This window comes from Streptopelia decaocto (assembly GCF_964273445.1).
Source record: "Streptopelia decaocto genome assembly, chromosome: 1".
Lineage (NCBI taxonomy): Eukaryota > Metazoa > Chordata > Aves > Columbiformes > Columbidae > Streptopelia > Streptopelia decaocto.
The window spans coordinates 58719814-58743000 of NC_138663.1; the positions used below are offsets into that span (position 1 = coordinate 58719814).

General features: G+C 44.2%; 1 protein-coding gene across 3 annotated transcripts in view; it reads right to left on the reverse strand.

Moving 5' to 3' along the window:
- Positions 1-225: 225 nt before the first annotated feature.
- Positions 226-23187, reverse strand: part of ABTB3 (ankyrin repeat and BTB domain containing 3) — a 175841-nt gene continuing 152879 nt past the window's right edge. For all 3 annotated transcript variants that reach the window (XM_082045622.1, XM_082045621.1, XM_082045623.1), the window contains 6 exons: positions 12542-12647; positions 11199-11301; positions 9409-9490; positions 8568-8636; positions 5957-6070; positions 226-1621 (listed from right to left, as the gene is read on the reverse strand). In XM_082045622.1, the coding sequence (XP_081901748.1) occupies positions 1412-1621; positions 5957-6070; positions 8568-8636; positions 9409-9490; positions 11199-11301; positions 12542-12647 (684 nt within the window). In that variant the 3' untranslated portion in view covers positions 226-1411. The remainder of the gene's footprint in view (positions 1622-5956; positions 6071-8567; positions 8637-9408; positions 9491-11198; positions 11302-12541; positions 12648-23187) is intronic.

Consider the following 23187-nt stretch of genomic DNA (forward strand, 5'->3'; position numbering starts at 1 on the left):
AATGTCACTTTGCCATGGAGAAGGCAACATCTTTGCCTACTTCTTCCTATGGTTTTCAGAGACAGAGCATCAGGAATGTTGTGGCACAGAGTAGATTTGTCTTGCTGACAATATGCTGTAAAATAAAAGAAGCTTTGACATTAAATCACACCCCCCATCCCACCCCACCCAAACCCTGCATTGTAGATAACCTATACATTCTCAGGATACAGTGAGAAATCATTCTATAGTACATATTTAATTATAATTTTTAAAAGTCTAACTCAGACACAATCTCTGGCCAGTAGCAAAGTATCGACACATTACTGAAGATCTGTTATCGTCCCTTCACTGTAACAGAAATCAGCATCTCAAGAAGGGTCTCTAGGGGTATCATATCACAACCAATCGTACCAAAGGAAAAAATATGTTAATTTCACAAATGAAGTTTTGACAAGAAGTAACATTGCATTTGTCTTGGCGAAACAGAGCACGAACGTAACATTTCACAGGTACGGTTACCATGCAAATGCATGTTGAGTTTGTCATTGCTTTTAACCCCAAATCACAAGTAGCATGCAGTTCTCCTGCCCCCCAACTACTGTATTAGAGATAGTCTGGGTAATGTACCTCTTTGGTGTAACCACAGCCGGTTAGGCAAGATTATACCACCCTAGGAAAGAATACAAGCAAAACTTGATCATATGTATGTTTACACAATGTACATTTTACCATTTAAAAAAACATGTTACATAGATTCTCAAACACAGCTCTGTCGAAAATGAAATTTTAAGCTTAAGAAATAGTTTTTAAACTACAAGGCCACCCCATTAATTTTTATGAACAATTTATAAAGTCCCCACCCCTAAAAATCTGCCAGTATATTTCCTCAGTTTTAACAGTCTTACCCACTCTCTAATACAGTCGATCTTTGCTTGACAGTAATAACAGTTCTTACATTTCTTGAATGCATGAGATAATGGACTCTGGGATAGATATAGTTCTTAAATGTGTAACATTGGAACAAATCCGCCTTAAATGATTAATTGGTCAATTCAGGTGTTCCCTGGCACCACCGCTCAGGCAGGAGTTTCTGCTGTTCACTGATGTGAGTCCTGGCTTTTGTTAGCATCAAGCTCCACGACCACATGTGTGTGTTCAGGATTTGAGTACAACAGCGATTCACTGGATGCTCTTGTACCTCGTTTGCTTATAAACATGGAGGAGCTTTTGCTTTTCTGTATTCCGTCATCCAAATGAGGCCACAGCCCCAGCACAGCACCTTTAGCCAACACAGAACTATTTGGATGCAAAGGAGAATTTTTGAATTATGTTTTTTTAGTCGTTTAAGCAACTGCAATGGGTGTAAGCAACTGCAACAGCAGACTTAACTTGCAGGGTCTTTATTCAACGGTTACCATCTTCCTCAGATTTACACAATGGAGCCCTTTGAAGAAGACAAATGGATTGACTGAATCCTTGTGGCCAACGTCCTCTGTAAGTCCTCTAGTACATTTTGACCAGACGTTTCTCCGTTCTTGTCATACAACAGCTGTTTGAAAGCTTCATTTTCAATGAGGACCATCATATTTTTTAGAAAGTAGCCTTCACAATAGGAAGATAGTTCTGTGACTCCGAGAAACTACAAGAAGTGAAATTAGAGAAAGATATAACCATTCTGATAAAACCCACTCGGCATATACAGTGCATCAGAGCTGCACACAAACAAATACACAAGCTAAGCCTTTCAGACAGGCACAGTAAAGCTTACAGATATGTGTGTGTGGAGGGGAAGGAGTTAATCAAACAGTGTTTTATGCTGGTGATTCTGGTAACAATTACATGTTACAAAGCTTTGGTTGTTAAGGAAACAAACTTCCAGGGGCTGAAGCTTTGCTCCCTTGGCAATTGGTGGGAGTTTTACCACAGAGTTCACCAGACCCATGACTTCATGCTAGAAGTTACACCCTAAAACTGCCCATTTGGGAAAACATACTACAGACCACATTTCATTAATGCCATCCTTAGCACGGGTGGGACATATGACTGCAGAATCCTCTTATGCAAAGTTTCATGCTTTGAGGAATCTTTGGAGGAGAAATGGAGGTTTGTAGAACACGTGGGCCAGAACTGCTAAGGCATTGCATAGGTTTGGGTCCAGACTGGAGCAACTACACAGGAGTGTTGCCCACTACCACCTTGTCACAGTCAGAACTAAGAATGGAAATTGCTAAAAATTTTTTAAAAAACAGAAAAGAAAGAATTAATACAGATTAGGACTAGGTAGAACCAGAGGAAAATGAATTATTTTATCTTGATTTCAAACCATGCAAGTTTCCACTGAATTATTAGTGCATTATTTTGTACCTGGATGTGACAGCATGTACGTGAATCTGTATTCTCTGAAACACGATTCATCCCTATTCATTACTTCAACATATTCACATAATGTACTTTTCTTTTTCAGATTTGTTCTGAGGCCCAGATTGCTATCTATGCAAGTGCTGAGTGTTTTAGGCATGTATTTGAAACTCCAGATGATTTTCTGGGGCGTTTGGGGGCATTCATGTAAAATACAACTGCTATCTACGGCTAACTAATCAATCACCATTACAAATCCAATTTGCCCAGTTACTTAATTTTATTTCTGGAAGTAAAGAACAGTGACAAAGGCTTTGAAAAATGAAAACCTTAAAGTGACGCTAATCAAATGACTGCCTTTGGGCTCAATGCTGTTTAATATCTTCGTAAGTCATCTGGATGATGGGATCAAGTGTACCCTGATGAAATTTGCCAATGATACCAAACTGAGTGGGGAATTGGACACTTCAGAAGGGAGTCACTCTGCAAGATGGCCTGGGTAGGCTGGAAGAGTGAGCTAACAAGAACCTTATGAACTTCAACAAGGCCAAGCATAAGGTCTTTCACCTGGGAAAACATAATCCAGGTGTGCAGCACAGGCTGGGGAGCAGCTCTGTGGAAAGGGACCTGCGAGTTCTGGTGGACAACAAGCTCAATCTGAGTGAGCAGTGTGCTACTGCTGTGGCAAAGAAAGGCAACAGGATGCTGGGCTGCATGAGCAAGGGCATCACCAGCAGAGACAAAGAAGTCATTATCCCACTCTACTCAGTGTTTGTCAGGCCACACCTGGAATATTATGCTCAGTTTTGGTTGCCACTATACAAAAAAAGATGTGGACAGGCTGGAGACGGTCCAGAGAAGGCTGGGATCAAAGGAGTGCGAAGCCACCATATGAGGAAAGGCTGAGAGAACTCGGCTCACTAAGCCTTGAGAAGGGTTAGGGAAGACCCCATCACCATGTTCCAGTATTTAAAGGGTGGCTACAAAGAAGACAGAGACTCGCTTTTTACAAGGGGTAATGGGTACAAGTTACTCCTGGGGAGATTCTGATTGGACACAAGAGGGCAATTTTTCACAGTGAGAACAATCAGCCATTGGAATAATGTCAAGTGGTAGATTCCCCAACACTAGACACTTTTAAGACTCAGCTGGAGAGGGTGCTGGGCCATCTTGTCTAGACTGTGCTTTTACCAAGAAAGGTTAATCCAGATGATCCTTGAGGTCACTTCCAACCTGGTATTCTATGATTCTGTGTTGCACTTTTAAGAATGAAAAGCCCATAGGGATGCCATAGATTATTTTAATACTCTCAAATCAGCTTTTAAGTTGTAAATTTGACCAAATCCACACTGTCTCACCTTCCTAGCAGTACTTCATCTCTTTAACACAGGGACTCAATCTCTTGCTCCTACAGCTCCATTTACACAGCTCACCACCCTGCTAAACACTGTTCTACAACCTAGGCCCCCACCACAGACAGCCTTCCAAATCTGTGCTCAGTTTGTACTATGCTTCCACCAAATCATATCTTTCTCTGAATCATGACGACAAAGACAGTGCTCCATATGTCTCTGGGCCAACCTGCTCACACATCCCCAACTGGAAAGACAAGTCTCAGCACCATCTGAGTTCCTGAAGGTGCAGCTGAGCTTGCAAAGCAGCAAGGACTACAAATGGTACCTACAACAGGAGCAAGTTACTCATAACCTGCTCCCGGCTGATGCGGTGGTTCCTGGCTTCAGTGCCTGCTCACCTTATTCCCGTTCTCACTGTGGTCTAACACGATTTTCTTTCACACTTCAAAGAGCAACACAGAAAGGCAGACGGTTGGCTGGCCAGCTGCGCTTGAACTGCTTGTGAGCTCCCCTGGCTCATCAGGACCATCTGGCCTCTTCCACCATTTTCACATATTTATACAACAAACAAATGAAGCTGCTGTGCGACAGGAGTGCTCTAGGGAGAACAGTCTGTGGTCAGGTTAATCACCTGCATATCACACAGACCACAAGCAAAAAGATGGAGCGTCTCCTCTGCTCTGCAGACATCATAATAGAGAGGTATCAGAACTGGTTTTAAATGTGTGAGTTCAGGTTCCGGAAGCCTTCCAGGTATAGCAATGTGAAGCTTAGCCCTGGTAAGCTAGCCCATGCAGAGTTCCAGGGTGATGTGGCTTAACTAATTCCAAAAGTCAAGTTTTCATTCACAGCTAGCTTGGCTGTCTCTGCAATGCACTACTCGTGTCAGCGCAAACATGACCATGGCTGGAAAAGCCTCTCAAGTACCATTCCCACTGCCTCCACTGGGAGATGCAGGCACAGAAAACTTGCAGGTCGGGGCCCTTGCAGGCAAACAAAGAGGTGGATTTAGCCAGTGGGTTTGTTCAGTCCCAGCATTGGCCATGTACAAGTTCCTCAGAGAGGTCTAAAGCTCCATGGAAGAACTTTCTTCAGTCAGGATGTAAATAACAGCCACATTTCACAATTCAGAAAAAACATGTGATGTCAAAACAAAATTATTCCTTTTACTTTTAGAAATAGTAATACAAATCAAGAAGCTCCCAAATGAGCTAGAAGATAAATCAAATATTTTTCAAAAGATTCCTGCACTGGTGACACTTTTTTCCCCTGTTACAATAAATGGATCTGCAGATACACCTCATTTCTTATTCCTTTTATACGTGGAACTTAATGCTCTTTTAAAACATTGATTGTGCGTTATCTGTACATCAAGACCTAGCATTATGACTCTCTGTAGGAAATACCTGATGATGGGAAGGGAGGTCAGATCGGCAGGGGTTTGGAGGAATCCGCAGGATTACTCTGTTCAATCAAATCTCCATATCATACTTCACCACTTTATCTTTTGTATAGCCCATGTAAGTTATAGAAAAAATCATCTATGGAATGCTTTAAAAGTATTTCATTGCAACTATCTGTGTATCATTTCCATCTTCCAAGTGAAAGTCTAGCTACTAAGCCAGGGAAAAACTAAAACTAATCAATGTGGCAACCACCTGATTGAAAATAGGTTTTCTGGGTCAAAAAATGCCATGCCTAATGACTTAGCCCCTCCACCCCCAGAAGCTAAGTAACTAATTTTATTCCAATAAGAAGCTACAAATATCTCCTCTCCAAGACATAAAATTGTCACTGCTATCCTTGCACAGCTCTAAGATGTTGCACTTTGACAACCTGGCATTTTTATATATTGACAAGCTGTTACCAGCATTGAGTGTATCACCCCAGTGGGCTTCAGGCAGAAGCGAACAGGAGGCTGTGAGGGGAAACTGCAGCTTGGAAAGTGAAAGAGAGGTGTCATTCAGTTAGGTGATTCCTGGTGAATAACTCAGCATTTGGGGTTGCCATGGTAAGGGATGGGTCTGCCACATGGTGGTACCCTCAAACTGAGTTTGAAGGACTCAGAGAAGGGAGTGAGCAGTTGTCACAGGTGTTTTTACACTACATCATTTAGGACTGTCACTATAGTAGGTACCTATTAGCCACTCAGTCGCAGTAAACAACAAATCTTAAATAACAAACTATCACTGCTTATCATAAAACTGACCTACAAGTATGATGACAGACACATAACACACAAGCATATGCGGTTTTTTTACCTTGGCATGATTATAAATATCCACGCAGTTTTCTGTATTAATGCTTTTTGCGCAAATGATCTCACAGTGTCGTTGTAAAGCTTCAAGCTGGAAAAATTTAGCAGCAGAGAGAAGCTAAAAAGGAAAAGCAAGGAAAAAATAGTCAAAACCGCTGAGCGATACAGAATTGAAGCTTGCTTTCTTTACTGTTTAATTATATTTTTTTTCTCTGTTTCAGTTTTCATGAAAGTACTGACAGAATAAGAAGGCTGCTTGGTTGCTTCAACCCTTTGCAGTCCCCTTAGATCGCACTGTGGGAAGCTGTACCTGGAGAGATCACCACAGGCTGTTCAGGTCCACATGCTGACTTTGGGATGGAGTGGGTGTGTGTGTGTACGAGAGAGAAAAGAAAAAGGAAACGGCAGCTTGGAGAGTCTTTGGTCACTCTGCAAACATGACTCTGCAAGGAGGGACCTACAATTACAATCACAGAAAAAAATGGTGTCTGGCTTAACTGTTTCCTGAGCTCTGGCTGAAACAGAGCACCTGGGCTGGATGTGGGGATGTCAGCAGAAGGGCCAGGACCAGGAGTATAGAAGAATTCAAACCAGATAACAATAACCACCCCGAGGCAGTCTTAAAAATCTAGAGAGGCAATAAACCTCATATTTGTCACCTAAGCAGGCTCAAGGAAATGGAGTCAGGTCTCCATATGCTCTGTGCTCTAGCTCATGAGCAGCAGTAAGGCCATGTCTAGGCCACGGGCACTGAAATGCGGCCTGGCTCCACGTCACTCCAAGGAATGGGTGCACAGCAAGATCTAAAGCAAAGTGGGAACAAGCCTGGTATGGGGCACTGCCCAGAAACACTTGTGTTAGTGGCACATGTCTGGATCGCTGCACTACCATGGCTCTTGTGCCACCAGGACTCCAGCTGACCTCTCTCTTAGGCCCTGCATCCATCCTACAGATACACTACCTGGACTGGCACGGCCTTGGGATCTCTGCGTGCCTCTTTACTCTGTGGGCATAACCTGAAGACTGTAGGGTCAAAATGGCTTAAATATTGAGTTCTCCAGCTGATTTCAGTAGCACTAGGATTTCTTATAGCCCCTTTTCTCTCCTTTTACAGCAGGGAAAAGGAATTTCATTTTCTGTCTTTCCATGGTAGGTCATCTCCTCTGGTTCTCTGTTCTGGTTTAGGAAGCAGTTTGGGGTTCTTCACTGCTTGACAGCTTGCTCTAACCCAGCCAGGTCTCTTAGGCCAAGCTGTTTAGGTGTTCATGCATTTATACGGCCCTTGCCATCTAGGACTGTGTGACAAAAAGCTATCCTGTGAATCCCAAAAGAGCTCTCGTGCTGCTGGTTAGGAGCACTGGGGAACAAAACCCTGCAACTGCCATGACATTATTCTGACTTCTTCTATGTAGCCCGCTCAAGTTCTGTTTTAATCCCATAAATAAATCCAAGTGCTGGAAATCTGCAGTGCTGATGTGATAGAAGCCAGCTGGCCCCAATTATGAATTGCAGCAAAGATTTCTGTGGAGTATTTCTGGTGCTTCTTGTTATCATATTTGTAATAAGGCAAGTTGCTAAATGCAGTTTTGAAAGATAAAGCCAAATCCTATTCCAGCTGCTTCTGTGGCTCAAGCAGTCACATGCTGGTTCATAATTACTTTAAACTGTGAGGAACCGTGGCCAGATCCGTTATCAACAGATCAATCAATCAGTCATACATTCTTGAGTCACAGAAGTTTTGAGATGTCACAAAAGTAGAGCAAGCTGCCAGCTGAACTGCAGCACAAGCTTTTTAACAGCCTAGGTGATAACACATGGATGTCTGTAAAGCTGCTTCACTGCCTAGTCTGAGACTCCTTATTTCAGATAGGGTTAGAAATTCAGGAGATTCTTTCAAAACTGCAAGTGAAATATGGAATTGGTGACCTTTTCCCATAAAGCTCACAAAGTCAAGGTGGGTATACTTCGTATAATCTGTGTTTACCAGCTGTTTAAGTAGCTCTGATTTTAGTATTTACTGTCCTGTATTCTTTTTGGCTGCCATAATTTGGTGACTGTCGACAGGAAAAATCCCTGAACGACTATTAAGAATTTGTTCAAATATTTCTAAGTTCTACATAGTTGGGAGTCATTAGGCTGATCACAGCTGGTAATGACAGCACACAGTATTTGGAAGAGAATGACTTGACATCCATACAGGCTGTGGATGTGTGGCTACACTGAAGGCTCAGTCAGTTCCAGCTGGCTTGGTTTGGCTTTTACAAATGGGCATAACAGCACTGAATGTCTTACATCCAGTGAGAAAGGGGCAAAAAAGTCTCTATCAGGGAGCAGCTTAAGGTTTTATTCAGAAAATTTGACAGTCCCATGCTTGAAATGGAACTGAACTGTGACTCCAGAGGGATTTCTCCCATGGTTAAAGTCAGGTACGTGCTCAAGAATTTTCCTGAGTGCAGAACCAAATTAGACTGGGGACAGCCTGGGCACTCCAGGAGAGGCACTGCTGGCTCTTACAGGAGTGCTCACATCTTGCCCAATGGCCACATGCCCTGGGGTGAATGGTACACAGATCACTCAGCATTGCTCCCACTGCAATGAAGATAAATGTTTCTTACCTCCATAATTTCATTATTTTTAATCAGGAGTGACTCTGCACCTCCACAATAAAGATACTGCATAACCAGCTGTAATAAAACAAAGGGAGTGTTTATAAAAAGAAATCCAAGAGATCAGGGAACAGGGAGTGATGTAAAGATTCCAGGCAATACCTGAAGCTCTTGAGCACCACCAAGGATTTCTAGATAAAACTGGCCCATACCTCCTATTTCAAGGTATATTTGGTTACTCTCTCTTTCTCCACAGTTCAGTGTTTCCTTCTCACAGGTAGTCTAATGTCTCAACCCTCCCCAGCCACATTGTCTGGACTTGCTGGTGAGCTCCAAACAGTTTGCAGGAAGCTGATTAATTCATTCTGAATTTTATTTCCCCGAATGTTCAGTACATTTGTAATTCAGGAAAATATAGCATATGTAATGGCTGTTCCCTTATTCCTTCCCTGGCAATGGCACCCCCACCTTCACCCAGCTGTGTGTGGGCATGCATGGATGATGAGAAAGAATGAGGGAGGCTTTGCACTGTAATATGAGCCAGCTAAGATCCCTCTGCAGTGAGCTTCCAGCAAGCCTGAAGTTACTGTAGGCAGCTGGGAATTACCTGCAGCGATAACAGTCAATACACGGAACTGTCTGAGCTCTGACTCTATAAATATAAGGGAAGCACGTACATGTGTATGCTACATATACAGAAAGCAAGCTCTGTATTTTCATGGCCTGTCCTCATGAAGCCAACTACTCCGAGCTACGTGTTTATCAAATATGTATGTAATAATTTGGACAGGGCATGTACGATGTTCCTATTAAATGTTCCATTCAAATTCAATGTGAGAACTGACTTTACCTGAAAGATGGGGTACTTCACATAGTTGATCTCAATACAAGTACTATCAGATGAGGGCTTGCTAGACAGCAATGCTTTAAACCTAAATAAAAAGGAGCAAGAGTGAAATACCAGCCCAATTATCTCTGTGAAAAAGTACGGCTAAGTGGAAGGACAGCATCAGCTCTTGCAAAAACGGTACACTGAAATGAAAGGATTTGTCGCCAAAATCATCAAGACTTAGACACTGACATAAAATAAAGTTCAAACCAAAAGGAATAAGCCTCTCTTTTAGGGTATTTCAATTTGAAATTTTGGAAAAATACACCTAATATGAAAATAGAATAAAATGTACATAGGAAATGCAGACACTGTAATGATGCATATTACAACCCCCTTTTTTTTTTCTTCAAAACAACACAATCTTTTAGGAAGGCTTGCAAAATTTAAAAAACGCACACCTTCATTTTTGAAGGAGATAAATTTTGGCCTATGTCCATTATGCTGCTCTAAAAATATTTTTAGAACAAAACATTAAAACAACTACACTACGACTTATAATGCTTCTATGCAGGCTCAATACAAGTGTGTAAGAAGAGGCAGGGGAGAAAACTGCATACATTGCTGTTCTCTGATTATCAAAACCTGAAATTCAGACACAAGTCTCAGGAAAAAAAACACCACTTTTTAAGTTAATAATTGCAGATTTATGTGAGACATATACATATGTAGCAATTTACTTCTTAAAACTAGATATCCCAATTGATCAGAAGGGAAAAATGGGAAATGTGCTGTCAGAAGCATCTGCCCTTGTACTTCCTCTTTTGGGTAATTCATCTGACCTTCCAGTGGTAGAGCAAAGCTTGGCTTATCTCTAAAGACCAGCATTTGCTGTATGGTAACCTTTTCCATATCATGACTGCATCTTGTTAATTAAAATATGGATAACGAGTGATTTGCTTTTACTAGTGTCAAACTCTACTATGAACACAATTTAGTAGCTTTGAAGCTGGAGTTTGGAATGTGTCTGTACCTCTACCAATGTGCCCTAAACCAACCTACCCATTCTTTAATTGAAGGCAGGGTTGGATACTGCAGTTGCTTTATGCAAATCATTTTACCCTGTGCTGTGGGTTGGCAGCAAGTCGAGCAGCAATTCCCACATTGCTCAAACTACCCAAACTCAGTGGCTTGTCCTTGCCGCATCTTGAAATAAACCCTCGTGGAGGGGCAGCTAAATTTGTTTAAAAGCACACCTTTAATTATAAATCTGCGTAGAAATAAGGTTTGTTAGCAACTTTAATGCTGGGTTGAGCTGAGTAATCCACATCCAGCTTTCTGAGCAGAGGGAAGAGACTATAAATGCTGCCTTTGGATGCATTTTATAGTTATATAATTTTATTTTTTAAAGTGTGATAGTAGCTTGTTTTTCCTGGAGACTGCCTACACTGATGCAAGGCAGGATTTAGCCACTCACAGGATAAATGACTTTTAAGAATCAAAATATTAAGACTCCTCTGTGAGTAAAGAGGTGGATGCAGTGACGAGCTCCATGCAAATATGCCTCAGTGGAATGAAGTCAGACGCATGGCCAGAAGCATGGATCATTTATTTGGTGGGAATCTAGTGATGGAAACACTTGTTAAACATCCTGCAGATTGACCAGAAACAAGCTGTTGAGATGATCTGCGTAGGAAAAACTAAGATTGGGCCATTAGCCCTCAATGAATCCTAACATCAGAAAAAAAAAGGCAAAACGACAAAATCAAATTCTGTTTTTGTTAAAAGCCAGAGATGTTTCTATATTTTACCTTGGTGATGCAGTAAATAGCAACACTCTATGTGCGTAAAATGGTCTTCCTTCCACCAGAAATGTAACATCTGACATCTCTTTGTTGTTAAGAAAATGGGGATCTAGAATCACAAGTAGAAGGGAAAAAAAAAAAAAAGAAGCCAGCAAGTTTAGTTTGGAAGGGGTCATGAACGTACAAAATATTTTCCTGTTTTGACAAGAGAACAGTGTAAAAGGATATTGTTTTTAATGAGTAAAGCTCACAAAGCTATTTTGGACAGCCTGTAACAGAAGCCCCCCAGCCAGCCACGTGGAGTTCAGACAGAAGGGAATTCAAAGCTTTGTAGTCTATGAGGACCTTTGCTGAGATGACAGCCAGCAATCCCCGCCACGTGGAGCCAGCACAGCCTCCCAGGTCTGCTACCGAAAGCAAAATGCAGCTGAGCAGACGCTGGAGGGCCCTGCGCTCATGTATACCCTATCACACTCCTCTCCGGGTGAGGGGAAGCCTTTGTGCCAAGGGCGAAAGGACCCTGGAAAATCACTGGGGTCTCGTCTCAGTGACATTCAAACAGTCCAATTCTGGGCCCCTCAGTTCAAGAAGGACAGGGAACTGCTTGAGAGAGTCCAGCGCAGAGCAACAAAGATAATGAAGGGAGTGGAGCATCTCCCTTATGAGGGGTGACCTCATTAATGCTTATAAATGTGTAAAGGGTGAGTGTCACAGGGATGAAGCCAGGCTCTTCTCGGTGACAACCAATGATAGGACAAGGGGTAATGGGTTCAAACTGGAACACAAGAGGTTCTTCTTATATATGAGAAGAAACTTCTTCACAGTGAGGGTAACAGAGCACTGGAACAGGCTGCCCAGGGGAGTTGAGGAGTCTCCTTCCCTGGAGACATTCAAAACCCACCTGGACATGTTCCTGTGTAACCTCATCTAGGTGTTTCTGCTCTGACAGGGGGATTTGGACTAGATGGTCTTTGGAGGTCCCTTCCAATTCCTAACATTCTGTGATTCTGTGAGCACGGGGTCTGTCAGCAAGGCAGGGAGGGCTGTGCCACCACAGCCGCAGCAGGCTGGGGTGTGGACAGACGTTTGGCTCCCGGCCCAGGGCTCGGATCCCAGCCTTATTAGCAACACAGACAAATCTCTGAGAATTTATGGTCCCACTCTAGAGCAGCTGATGGACCTCCTTATTTCAGCAGCGGTTGCAAGTCAGGTTAGGATTGGGGCCCTTTTTGTATTTCTGTCTTTCAAACCCAGGTTTGTCTCTGACCTGTGTCCCTCTATGCGCCCAGGTGGTGATACAGACTTCCCACTCCATAGAGAAACAACGAGCATCTTCAAATCACACTTACCTAGGCGAGAGGTCTGCTTGCGCTTAATTTCAACGAGCTTTGGAATAGGGTAGGGCCCATAGCAATGCGTGAAAATGACAGACAGTTGCTGGCTGATCACTTCGTTCTAAGCAAAAGAAAACAAATACGTGCAATATAAGATTAGTATGCAATGGAACATCAGTATGCAAAGGGAGACATTATGTTGCTCTCAAGAGTTGCTTGTTTTGAAGCTGAAAAATGTGATTGCTGAAGCTTTATTAAAATCAGAGCTGAGGATTATCAGTATTGGTTAGCAACTGCCATTCTGATTTACTCCATTGCTATGTCTCCTGTAGGAATCAGATAAAATGAGAAGTCCTCTCCTTGGATGAGAGGTTGACTTTCCCCAACAAACTCCATAACCTCTGTTCCCTCCCTAGAAACAAAGCTCCTGTACAGTACAATTTAATTTCATTTACAAACTTACTGTACTGAAAAATGACTTTTTGTTGGTCATTGGTCATGTTTTAGAAACCCAGAGCTACAAAGAGATGCAGCTGCACAGCCTGTCATACATTCCTAAGCACAAGAGTCTCACAAACAAACAGACCCTCCCTTGAAGTGTGACTGAAACATCAAGAGCTGTCCCACAATCTCCTCATTCAATACCAAATGTTTCAATTATGTGCTATTACACTGCCGACACTGGCCTGGGCTCCATTGTCCTGAGGAAGCCACCAGACCTTCACAGAACCAGGTCTGGTCCCTGGCCTTATCCATTTCTGCCCTGACTTCTGGGGCAAGGCACTTGCAGGATGCTTTCCCAAGCGCCTAAGCACCTTGACATTTTGTACAGGTAAGCTGCAAGGACAGTGAAACGGATTTAGTGCTTAAGTACCTACATCGCAACGGAAAACAGGATTTAAAAGCTTTGGCAAATTTTATCCCACTCTTTGCTGGTAACCAGAGCAGGTCTAGCCAAATTCAATGGTGCCAAGCAGCTAATTCATGATGACATCTTTTAACTAGCATGTTGGTTGAGGATTCCCTTCCACACCAGGAAAGAGCAAAGAGATGAGACACTTAGATATGAGAGGGTCCAAGGCCAAGGAAATAAGCAGGTAAGGGAGAAAAATAACCTTAATACAAAAATCTGAGTAGTGTAGATGTTATACTAAAAATATTTCCAGGCTTACAGAGCAGAAATAGAAGCTTTCCTTTCTCTGAGCACAGTGGTGCTCGATAAATCCCATGAGGAATGAGGAGGAGTGGCAGAGATCCTGTAATGTCTCCCTTACTGCATCTAATCAAACCGGGTGGGAAAAGGGTAGAGCTGAACCCTCACAGGCACACACTGATGTCAAAGGAAATTACATGCGCTCGCCCGCAGGCAGGAGTTGTCTCCTATTTCTACGTCAGATGTAGCATTAAACGAAATGCTAAGATAAGACAAATACTGATACTAAGAGACACCGTTTAGCATGGCCCCTCCACGAGGGGCTCACCGCTGTGCCTCTGAGATGAGGAGTATGTCCTGCACTGGGAGCATCTCTCTGCTCAGTGTCTTCCAGCCAGAGCTCTGCAAAGTGCTTCGCAAAGTGAGTGAATCACAGGGCGAAGAGAAAAGGAAGATTTAAGGCCAGATTTAAAGAAGGAAGTGACTCAGCCGCGGGGAGGACTGAGGGGGGAGAGCTCTAGACAGACAGGGCAGAAAGAGCAATTGCTTCTCTGCTCGGAAGGGCTGTGCCGAAGCGCCGCGGCCGGCTGAGTCAGCCAGGGAGGAGCGCGTCCGGGGGGATGCTGATTACCAGCAGGGCAGCTCCCAGTTGGATCTGGCAAATGCTAAGGAGTCGGTAAATACAATGGAGGATGCGGATAATTCTGCCGTTCAGACTGGAGAGAAGCTTCTGCAGAGGAGAGGCATAATTGGAGGAGCAACACTCACCTTTACCCGTAGTGAATAAAAGCAGAGTAACTGCACTAAAGAGTATCGCTACTGGCAGCTCCCTCTCGAATCCGCCGGGGTGCGCAGGTCCTGTCTATGCCACTGCAGTTTTAGTGGATCTATGAACTCAACAGTCCCAACCACAGCTGTGTCTAGGCAACAGCTTTTTAAAAACACATATATACATCAATAAAGACAATGCATCTCCTCCTTCTAGGGTTCCTGTGGGAATATGGTGATGGAAAAGCTGGGTATAGACCAGCCAGTGCCTCGTTAGGATCTGGAGATCTCACTGACCTGTCCAAGGCATGGCACCGCATACCAGGACATCCAGGGGCACAGAGACCGGGCAAGAATGGGCCAACCTCAGTCACACAGGTGTGAGAAGAGGATCTCTGCTTGTAACTCCAACCAGCATGATGAAGGGGTCATGGACAACCCCATGGGAGCCTGCCTACACAGGTGAGGCACAGCCAGCTCCCTGGGTCACCAACAGGGCACAAACCGTGCGGCGTGCAGATACAAGCTCATTAGAAAGCCACCCTGCCACCGACCACTCACAAGCCTGTGAAAAAAGCTGGTGTAAACTAAGCTCTAATCAGCTCAAGATGTGACAAGAGACACTAAAAAGCCTAAGACACAGAAGAGAGATGGGACAAAGTGAAAAGAGACAAAAAAGGAAAGACCTTGGGACTGGCGTGTCAAAGAAAGCAAGACCATCAAACAGGCAGCGCCTCAATGCGCTGCAGAGCTTCAGAGCTCCAATGCAGGACACTGCTCTCATTTGGCAGAGAGGAGGTTGGAGACCTTTGCCTTCTGTCGATAATGTTAAATACTTACAATGCATGCCACCAAAAGACCAAAAAATGAAATCTGCTTGGCTAGAAAGCTGAAACGGGTGCTCATTTAGAGCCATCGCTAACGAACAGCAGCAAGTTTTCTCCCCGAGACACAGGGCAGGGTGTGAGGAGCAATCGCGGCAGAGCGAGCCTGCTGTCCACACCGCTCTGCAGGCAGCTGAGCTCGCAGGGCTGCAGCCCCGGGTCTGCTCCCCATAGCGCTTCTGCCGGCTTTTACCAAGAAACCAGGCAGAAAGAGGCAACAGAGAGAGAAAAAGGATGTTTTGTCAAAGGTTCAGTCTTGCGACTGGATGGTTGGGGAAAATATAGGCTTTTTGAAGCCAAATCCTGTGAAGCAGGCCAGCAGGTCGAGGGAGGTGATTCTGCCCCTCTGCTCTGGTGAGACCCCATCTGGAGTCTTGTGTCCAGCTCTGGAGCCCTCAGCACAGAAAAGACATGAACCTGTTGGAGAGGGGCCAGAGGAGGCTACAGAAATGATCAGAGGACTGGAACAGCTCACCTATGAGGACAGGCTGAGAGTTGGGGTTGTTCAGCTTGGAGAAGAGAAGGCTCTGGGGAGGCCTTATTGCAGCCTTTCAGTACTTAAAAGGGGCCTATAAGAAAGATGGGGACAGAAGAAATGTTTTACTATGAGGGTGGTGAAACACTGGCCCAGGTTTCCCAGAGAGGTGGTAGATGCCCCATCCCTGGAGACATTCAAGGCCGGGCCAGACAGGGCTCTGAGCAACCTGATCTAGTTGAAGATGTCCCTGCTCATGACAGGGGGTTGGACTAGATGACCATTGAAGGTCCCTTCCAACCCAAAGTATTCTATGATTCTTTGATTCTATGATTCTAACTAAGTGGAAGCAACTTCAAGAGTCCACAGCCTGGAGCATCAGCATTGCTTTGGCAGAGAGGAGGACATGCCCAGCCTGTTCAGCCTTCCCACTTGCAAAGTGCCCGCAGCAGGAAGCTCAGAAGCTGCCATGGTTACCACATCCATCCCACTTAAGCACCAAGCTGGGTAATTCTTCTCTGTTTATCCTACCACCTGAAAGAACAGCTGTAAGAGCTCACTGCAGCAGCTGTGGGTGGCAATATTAACACTAGAGGAGCAAACCAAAGTTTGTTTTCTTGTTGCAGTTTGATGTTGGAAAACATTGTGCCAGGATGTGTGAGGCTGAGATGGGCACTCATTTGCAGTCAAAAGAGCTGACGTGCATCTTCTATTGTGGGAGGGGGAAGAAAGCTTGGCACAGGATATAATAAAAATATTTACTTAGCCATGGGGTAGTTTACAGATAGGCAAGAGGGAACAGAGAACAACAGTGAATCTTCTGAGGCAGATGGTGCTTCCAGCAGAGAGTTGGTCGGTGAGCAAGCAGCTTTGCTTTGTAGGTACAAGCAGTCTCCTGACTTAAAAGCATTCTTCAGCAAAAGATCTAAAGGAATTCCCCACGCCTGGTGAATGCACTTGAACTGCGAGGCGAATTCATAAATTCTTTTGAAGCAAAGCTGAAGGTTTTCAAGTTGCTGGAGCAGAGATGACTAGTGGATTGATCTGAAAAGAGGTGAAGACCATGGTGGGGAGTGCAGGGGTATATTTTCCTGAATGTCCCTCAGATGAAGGTCTGTGGCAGGACAGAGCAAAAGCTCCTCCAGACTTTGGCACATACCCTGGGAAAGCTTGCTCCATTTTCAGTTCACCCAGTTCAACCCAGCCTAGCCATTCGGGGATGTGGTTCTCCAAGGTACTGGACACAGCTGGGAAATACAGAGCCATTTTTTTCCAGTACCTGTGTAAGATGTGTGTCATTCTGGTGGCTATGCTCCAATCTCTCAAGGGGAAAACTTGGGTCATCTCCAGCGGTTGGGCCAAGGTTTTGTTCTTCTCTTACCACACTTTGCTTCAGCTGCCTCTTCTTCGTGGGCTCCCCCAATCCCACACCACATCTCTCTGGACTGCTCAGTTCTCCTTACTGGCCTATAGATATCCCACCACCTCCACATGGTAAAAAGTTAAGCTGGTTTTCTTTACCTTCTATTGATGTCACCCTCACCAGCTCAGCCTCATTAATGCTTTTTTAACCTAAGTGTGCCAGGCCCTCAAATTCCTCCACCACAAAGCCCCAAAATCAAAAACTCACCACGTTAGACGGAGAAGTAACACACTTAATCTTCTGGGCTCCGTGCCTGCCTGTTAATAACACATCTCCCCAGCAAGCAGAGAAACCACACTATTCAAGGAAGAAGGGTGCTGGCAAAAGTATCTTTTCTCTCTCCAGTCCTGAGGATGCGGGGAGACCCAGCTCTCTGCTAAATGCAGGGTGGCAGAAGCGCTGCTTCCAGTCACCCATTTCACAGGTGGTCCCTGGCAGCTGTTCCAGCAGCAGAATCTCAGGATAACCCAAGTCCGTTGAGGACTCATCCATGAACTTCCTTCCATGACACATTGGGATACCCTTGAATTATTCTTGTTTATGCTCCCTTCTTCGCAGAAAGCGCAGATGAGGTTCTTAGGGACATGGTTTAGTGACAGTGTTGGGTTAACGGTTGGACTTGATGATCTCTTCCAACCAAAATGATTCTATAATTCTATGATAAAGAGTGAGGCAACAGAGAGGGCTTTTTGCAGCTCCTGAGCACTCAAACTCTATGAGACTTTCTTTGCTGGCTCTCTGAACCTTTTCCATCCTTGCCTAGGTGTTTCCACTATGGTCCTCTCGCATAATTCACTTTTGCCAGCTGCCTCAAAACCGATTAAATGCCACTTCAGAGGGTCACTCCTAGATGACTAAGCAGCATACACATAATTAATATTAGTGAACAGTTGCAAAGGTAGAGAAGCCCTGGAGGTTGGAGATACAGTTAGAGGCAGTGAACTGAGTAACAAAACGGGTTTTGTTAGTGCCGGGCTCAAGTCCTTCCACTGCAAACACAAGCGGAAAAGAATTAATCACAGGTAAGGCACAAATGGACCCTTCAGTTAGCTTCTGGGAAAGCTGCCAAGCCTCCCTTTCAAAAGACTCTTTATATCACAGCTGTGCATTGTATGTAAAAAGCTCAGATCCCCGGGCACAGTCTAATCCCTGGGTGAGAGCCCAGAAAAGGGCAGGTGTCACATCCATGGCATTTATTTATTGTAAATGAAGAAACGGCTCCTGCCTCTGGCAAGGAAACATTTTAGAAGGCAGACAGAGGGTAGGGAGAAAAAAAATCAAACCTGTGTTAGTACGAAGCTGAATCTGCATTACAAAAACACGAGACGGGGTTAACAGTCTGTTAGGAACATGCCACTCGGTACCTGGCGTTCGCATCTCACATGGAGAATGCACGACGTACATGTGTAGATAACTCGCGTCCTGGTTACTCTGAACTGTTTAGACACAGAAGTACTCCAAATGACAACAGGCAACGCTATAGATCACTGCAAGTACTTGAAAACAGAGAAACCTGCCTGAAGAAAGGACTCAAAGTCCCAGCCAAAAGATCAGTCACCTTGCGCAGGCTGGGCACTAGCTGACACACAGGAGGGCATTAGCCATGCCATGAGACCCTTAAGCAGGCACTTAGGCATCCTGAAACTTCTTCAAGGATATTTTTTAGTGCAAGTTTTGGTATTCACATTTTTCTTCAGTTCAAAGTATTTCAGTCGTCAGCCAAAATATTCCATTTTCAGGTGTTAATTTTTCCAAGAAAGACAAAATATTATGTGGAGAACAAACATTCTAATGAAACCTGTAATTATAGTAAAACATCAATTTTCTGTTGAAAACCAGTTTAACGAGGAAGTAAAATTTCACCCAGCAGAGAGAGGTTTTTCCTGATCCATCTCCAGGCAGGGGAAACAAGCACAGCACTCTCCCAATGGAGAGCTTTTCCCTAGGAGCTGAACATGACCCAGTGCCTGCCCGTGCGCCGTACAGGGTTTGCTGCTCCCCTCCAACCCAAGCCCTTCATGCAGAACAGGGTAGTCTGGCTTCACACAGCAAAATAGAACTTCACTTAAGCCCATCTGAACTATTCATTTCAGCCCATCATGAAGCAAGGGATGAAAAGGGGAATATTTTAGTTCCTTCATCTTCCAGTGTCACCTTCTAGGTCACACGCAGACCCAGGGGGAAAGCTGATGTTTGCTGACCACCGTGCCTGGACTTTGCAGAACAGATGCACGAGGTGAGTCTCTTGACGTTCTCTGAGGAACCTTTCCCAACATTTGTTTTAGAGGAATTAAATCCAGAAAGACCATAGTAATAAAGGAACTGGACACCCATCTCAAGCTTCAGCTTCTGCACACTTTTCTGCAACAGAGCAGGCAAGCATTTCAGACCTTCCTGCTGCTTTCTGTTTGTTGGAGATACACATTTTTTTTTTCAGTAGTTACTGCATCTGTGACAAAGGCTACATGCTGTTATTTTTGAAAAGATGTATTAGAAAAAACCCTCAAACTTTACTTTCTAGGAGATTTTGGATTTCAAGTGGCTAAGTCACTGCTGAAAAGGTATTTTAACTTTTGAATTATATAGGCTAGGTTTCTCAAGATACTCATGTGACTGAATCCTTTCGGAATTTTAAAAGCTGGTTATTGTTTTGAATTGTTATTTGTTCTCAATAACTGTCAACACCAGACTGATGGCTGTAATTCAAACAGCTCAGCCTTCCAAAAGAGACTGTGCACTCCTGCAGGTTTCTTCAGATGCCTATAGATGCATTTGCAGAGGATGGAAAACTCTGCAGGAATTTTAAATTCTGAGGAAACATCTTTGCAAAGTAGCTTCCTGCATCTTTCAACAAGCCTGGCTGCACAGTGTAATCAACACCTTGCTAATGGACTAAGTTTTAAAATAAATGACCTTGTCACCGACAGAAACTGATGGGAAGGATGAAGAGAAAGCTGCAGAACATAACCGAGGAATGGTGATGAAGGACCCCTCCCATGACTTTTCAAGCTGATTTTTTCTTGGACAATACACTAGCAGGAATACTCGTAGTCCTAAGCCAAGTTAGCCTGGTGTAAAGCACCTCCTGTGCCACATGGAGCTTCAGACAAAGATTCACCATGTGGGCTCAACACACATCAGGATTAACACACGCACTTCAAAGATGCGTGTCCACAAAGGATCCAAAGTAATGGCAAATAGCAGCTCCTTGCTTATACTACGGGAGGGAGAAAGTTGCAAGAGAGACTACTTGGAATTAAAAGATCGTAATTTTTCCTCAGAAAACTAGGCCAAGGACAATCTGATCTAAATTGCTGTACACAGAAAAAGCAGTGGATGAAACTGGCTCATAACCTCATGCTACCAGCAACAGTGCTGGCTTGTCTGCGTGGATGGAGCTGAGTGATTTTAATGACAATTCAAGCTCATGCTGAGCTCCAGAGTGGAAATCTAAACCCAGCTTCCTCCAAAGGCCAGATGTGTTTAACTTCCAAGGTTGTGGTTTTGAGTCTCTCTCTTTTCAGGTTGTGGAAAGGTCAGGATCGAACCGAAACAGCTCCAGGATTTTCGTAGTCAGACAAAAAAGAAGCATCCTGCACATTCAGCATGCTGTCCTCAAGATAACCTCCCTGCAAAAACAGAAGAGCTGACCTGTGAGCCCCATTTCAGGTACTACAAGCCTGCAGATCTGGGTGCAGTCTCCAGGCAGCTCTTAAAAGTCTCTATTTGCGGGGAGGGGGACCAATCTGAGCCACAGCCAGCCCTCAAGCACATCCACTCAGGCAACTATGGCCCTCCGACACAGGGCAGGAAGACAAGCCAGCTCAGAGCTAAACTCAGACAAAGCAAATGTCAACCCTGGCAGGAGGCAAAGGAAAACTTCCAGTGAGGTTCAGGGGTTTCCCCAGGCCACAAAGAGCACAACACAGATAACGACAGGCAGGAATTTGGTTGCATCTTCCTATCCTTCTTCTGTAACAAGATCTCCAGTGTCATCTTAGCTTCGAGGGACTCAAATCTGCTCTATGCAGCAGCTAAAGTTTAGCTCAGAGCTACCAACTCCCAGAAGTGTCTCTCCAGCTTTCATCTCATGCAACCCTGTCCAAATCACTTCTAGCAGGCTATGTTTGTGTGCTTGTCTGCCAAGAGATGCAATCCATCCCAAAATGGCAGCACTTTTCCTCCTTATCTGGCAGCCCAAATCTACCACCACCAAGTCACTGACAGTTTTAGTGTCAGAGCTTTCCCAGTTTGAGTTTTGCTTGCTCTTGGGAAAGTACTTTAAACCAAGCTCTCTGTGTCCTTTCCACTGATACTGCTTTCTGCAGAATACATCGTCTCTGGTCTTTGGTTTGGTAATGACCCGAGCTCACTGCACGACAGCAGGAACCGTGGGGGAAGCGAGCACAGAGCGATTCTCTGCCTGTTCTAGCAGCTCTGCCTCGCCAGCGTGGAAATACTGCCACTTCTTTGCTCTCCATCCAACTCTCAACGGTGCAGCTGATAAAGGCATTTAAAGGCATGAAAGGAAATGAAAGCGCTTCGTCCCATTGGAAGCCACCAGGAGCTGGGTATTGAACCTTCATTTGTGCTTTTGGAAGTCTTCCTCCAGGGCTTTAGTGCAGCAGAAAAAAAATGATGTGCAATCTATTCACTGTTCTTCCCCGCTTATTTCACAGCTGGAAGAGAGGCAATAAAACTAGGGACTTCGGCTCAGCCACTTTTGCCTGATTTGCCAATTTTTGTTGCCGTTCTGTGTTCCAGCATCAGGACTTCTGCAAACTTTATTTTTTATTTCTATTGTCAGTGTCCCAGCACATAAATGGGAGTGGAGTGCCAGCCTGCAGGACACCAGCATCAGTACTGGCCAGTGGCAGAGGTCCCACATAAATCCTCACATCTGGACCCTCGAGGAACAGGCATTTTAAAAACATCTAAAAGAGAAAGGGGATTCCATATACCTGATAGTGTTCTTGTAGGTATTGGTTATTTTTTCTTTAATCTTTTTATTTTTGTAGTATCTGGCCTTTTTGCATGGCCTGGGAACCTGCAAGAACATTTTATCTGAGAGCGCAAAGTAGGAGGTGGGGGCAAAAGGTGTGCTTTCTACTCTGAGATCTGCCCTATGTTTTTACATGATTTTTGCAGAGTCTCTTCAGTCAAATTACTCAAATTACAAATTGCTGTCTGGCTTATCCAGGTTGTCACAGCTTCTGAGGCCAAGACTGTGACTGTATGAGGCACTGAAAATCTGCGTGTTTAATTACCTCAGTTTCCGTGTTTGTAAAGTGAGGATAAGATCTTCCATGTGTCAACTCATTAATATTTGTAAATTGTTCTGAGATTAAGGGATAGTTGCAACTATTTATAGGAATGCAAAACACCGTTTCTATTATGTGCAAGTTGCCATGCAATTAAAATATACTGAGCATCACAATATGTAGCAAATGGGACAACTTGTTTTACATCAGCCACGAAATGCTAAGTGGCTCTGTGCCTCCTAAATGCTTATTTTATTCTTTTTGCCCTGAAAAACTCATTAAGGATATGTACTGGGCCAGACTGTGATGTTTAGCAGGAGTCGTAATCTCTCTCAAAGTTCCCAGCCCACAGGGAGAAGGATGTGCATGTGAGCAAATCAAACTCCTCTCTCCACAGCTACACAAAATGCAAAGCTTTACAATCTGCTGTTGAAAGAGAAGGATGTGAACCAAAGTTACGGCCCTTCTGCACCTCTTAAAGGAGATTTCCATTCTGTGGGTATATATAGAGAACAGTCTCTGCTCTCAGCCTTTCCAGAGAAGGAGAACAGAAGATCCTTTGAATCTCAGCTTTCTTCAGCTGCCTTCGACGAAGGGACCAGGGAGAACTTTTATTGGCTTGTTCTCCTACAAATGAATTTATTTTGATTCCTTCCAAAGGGTTGCGAAGATCTGTTCTCATTTCTGTCTGGGAGAG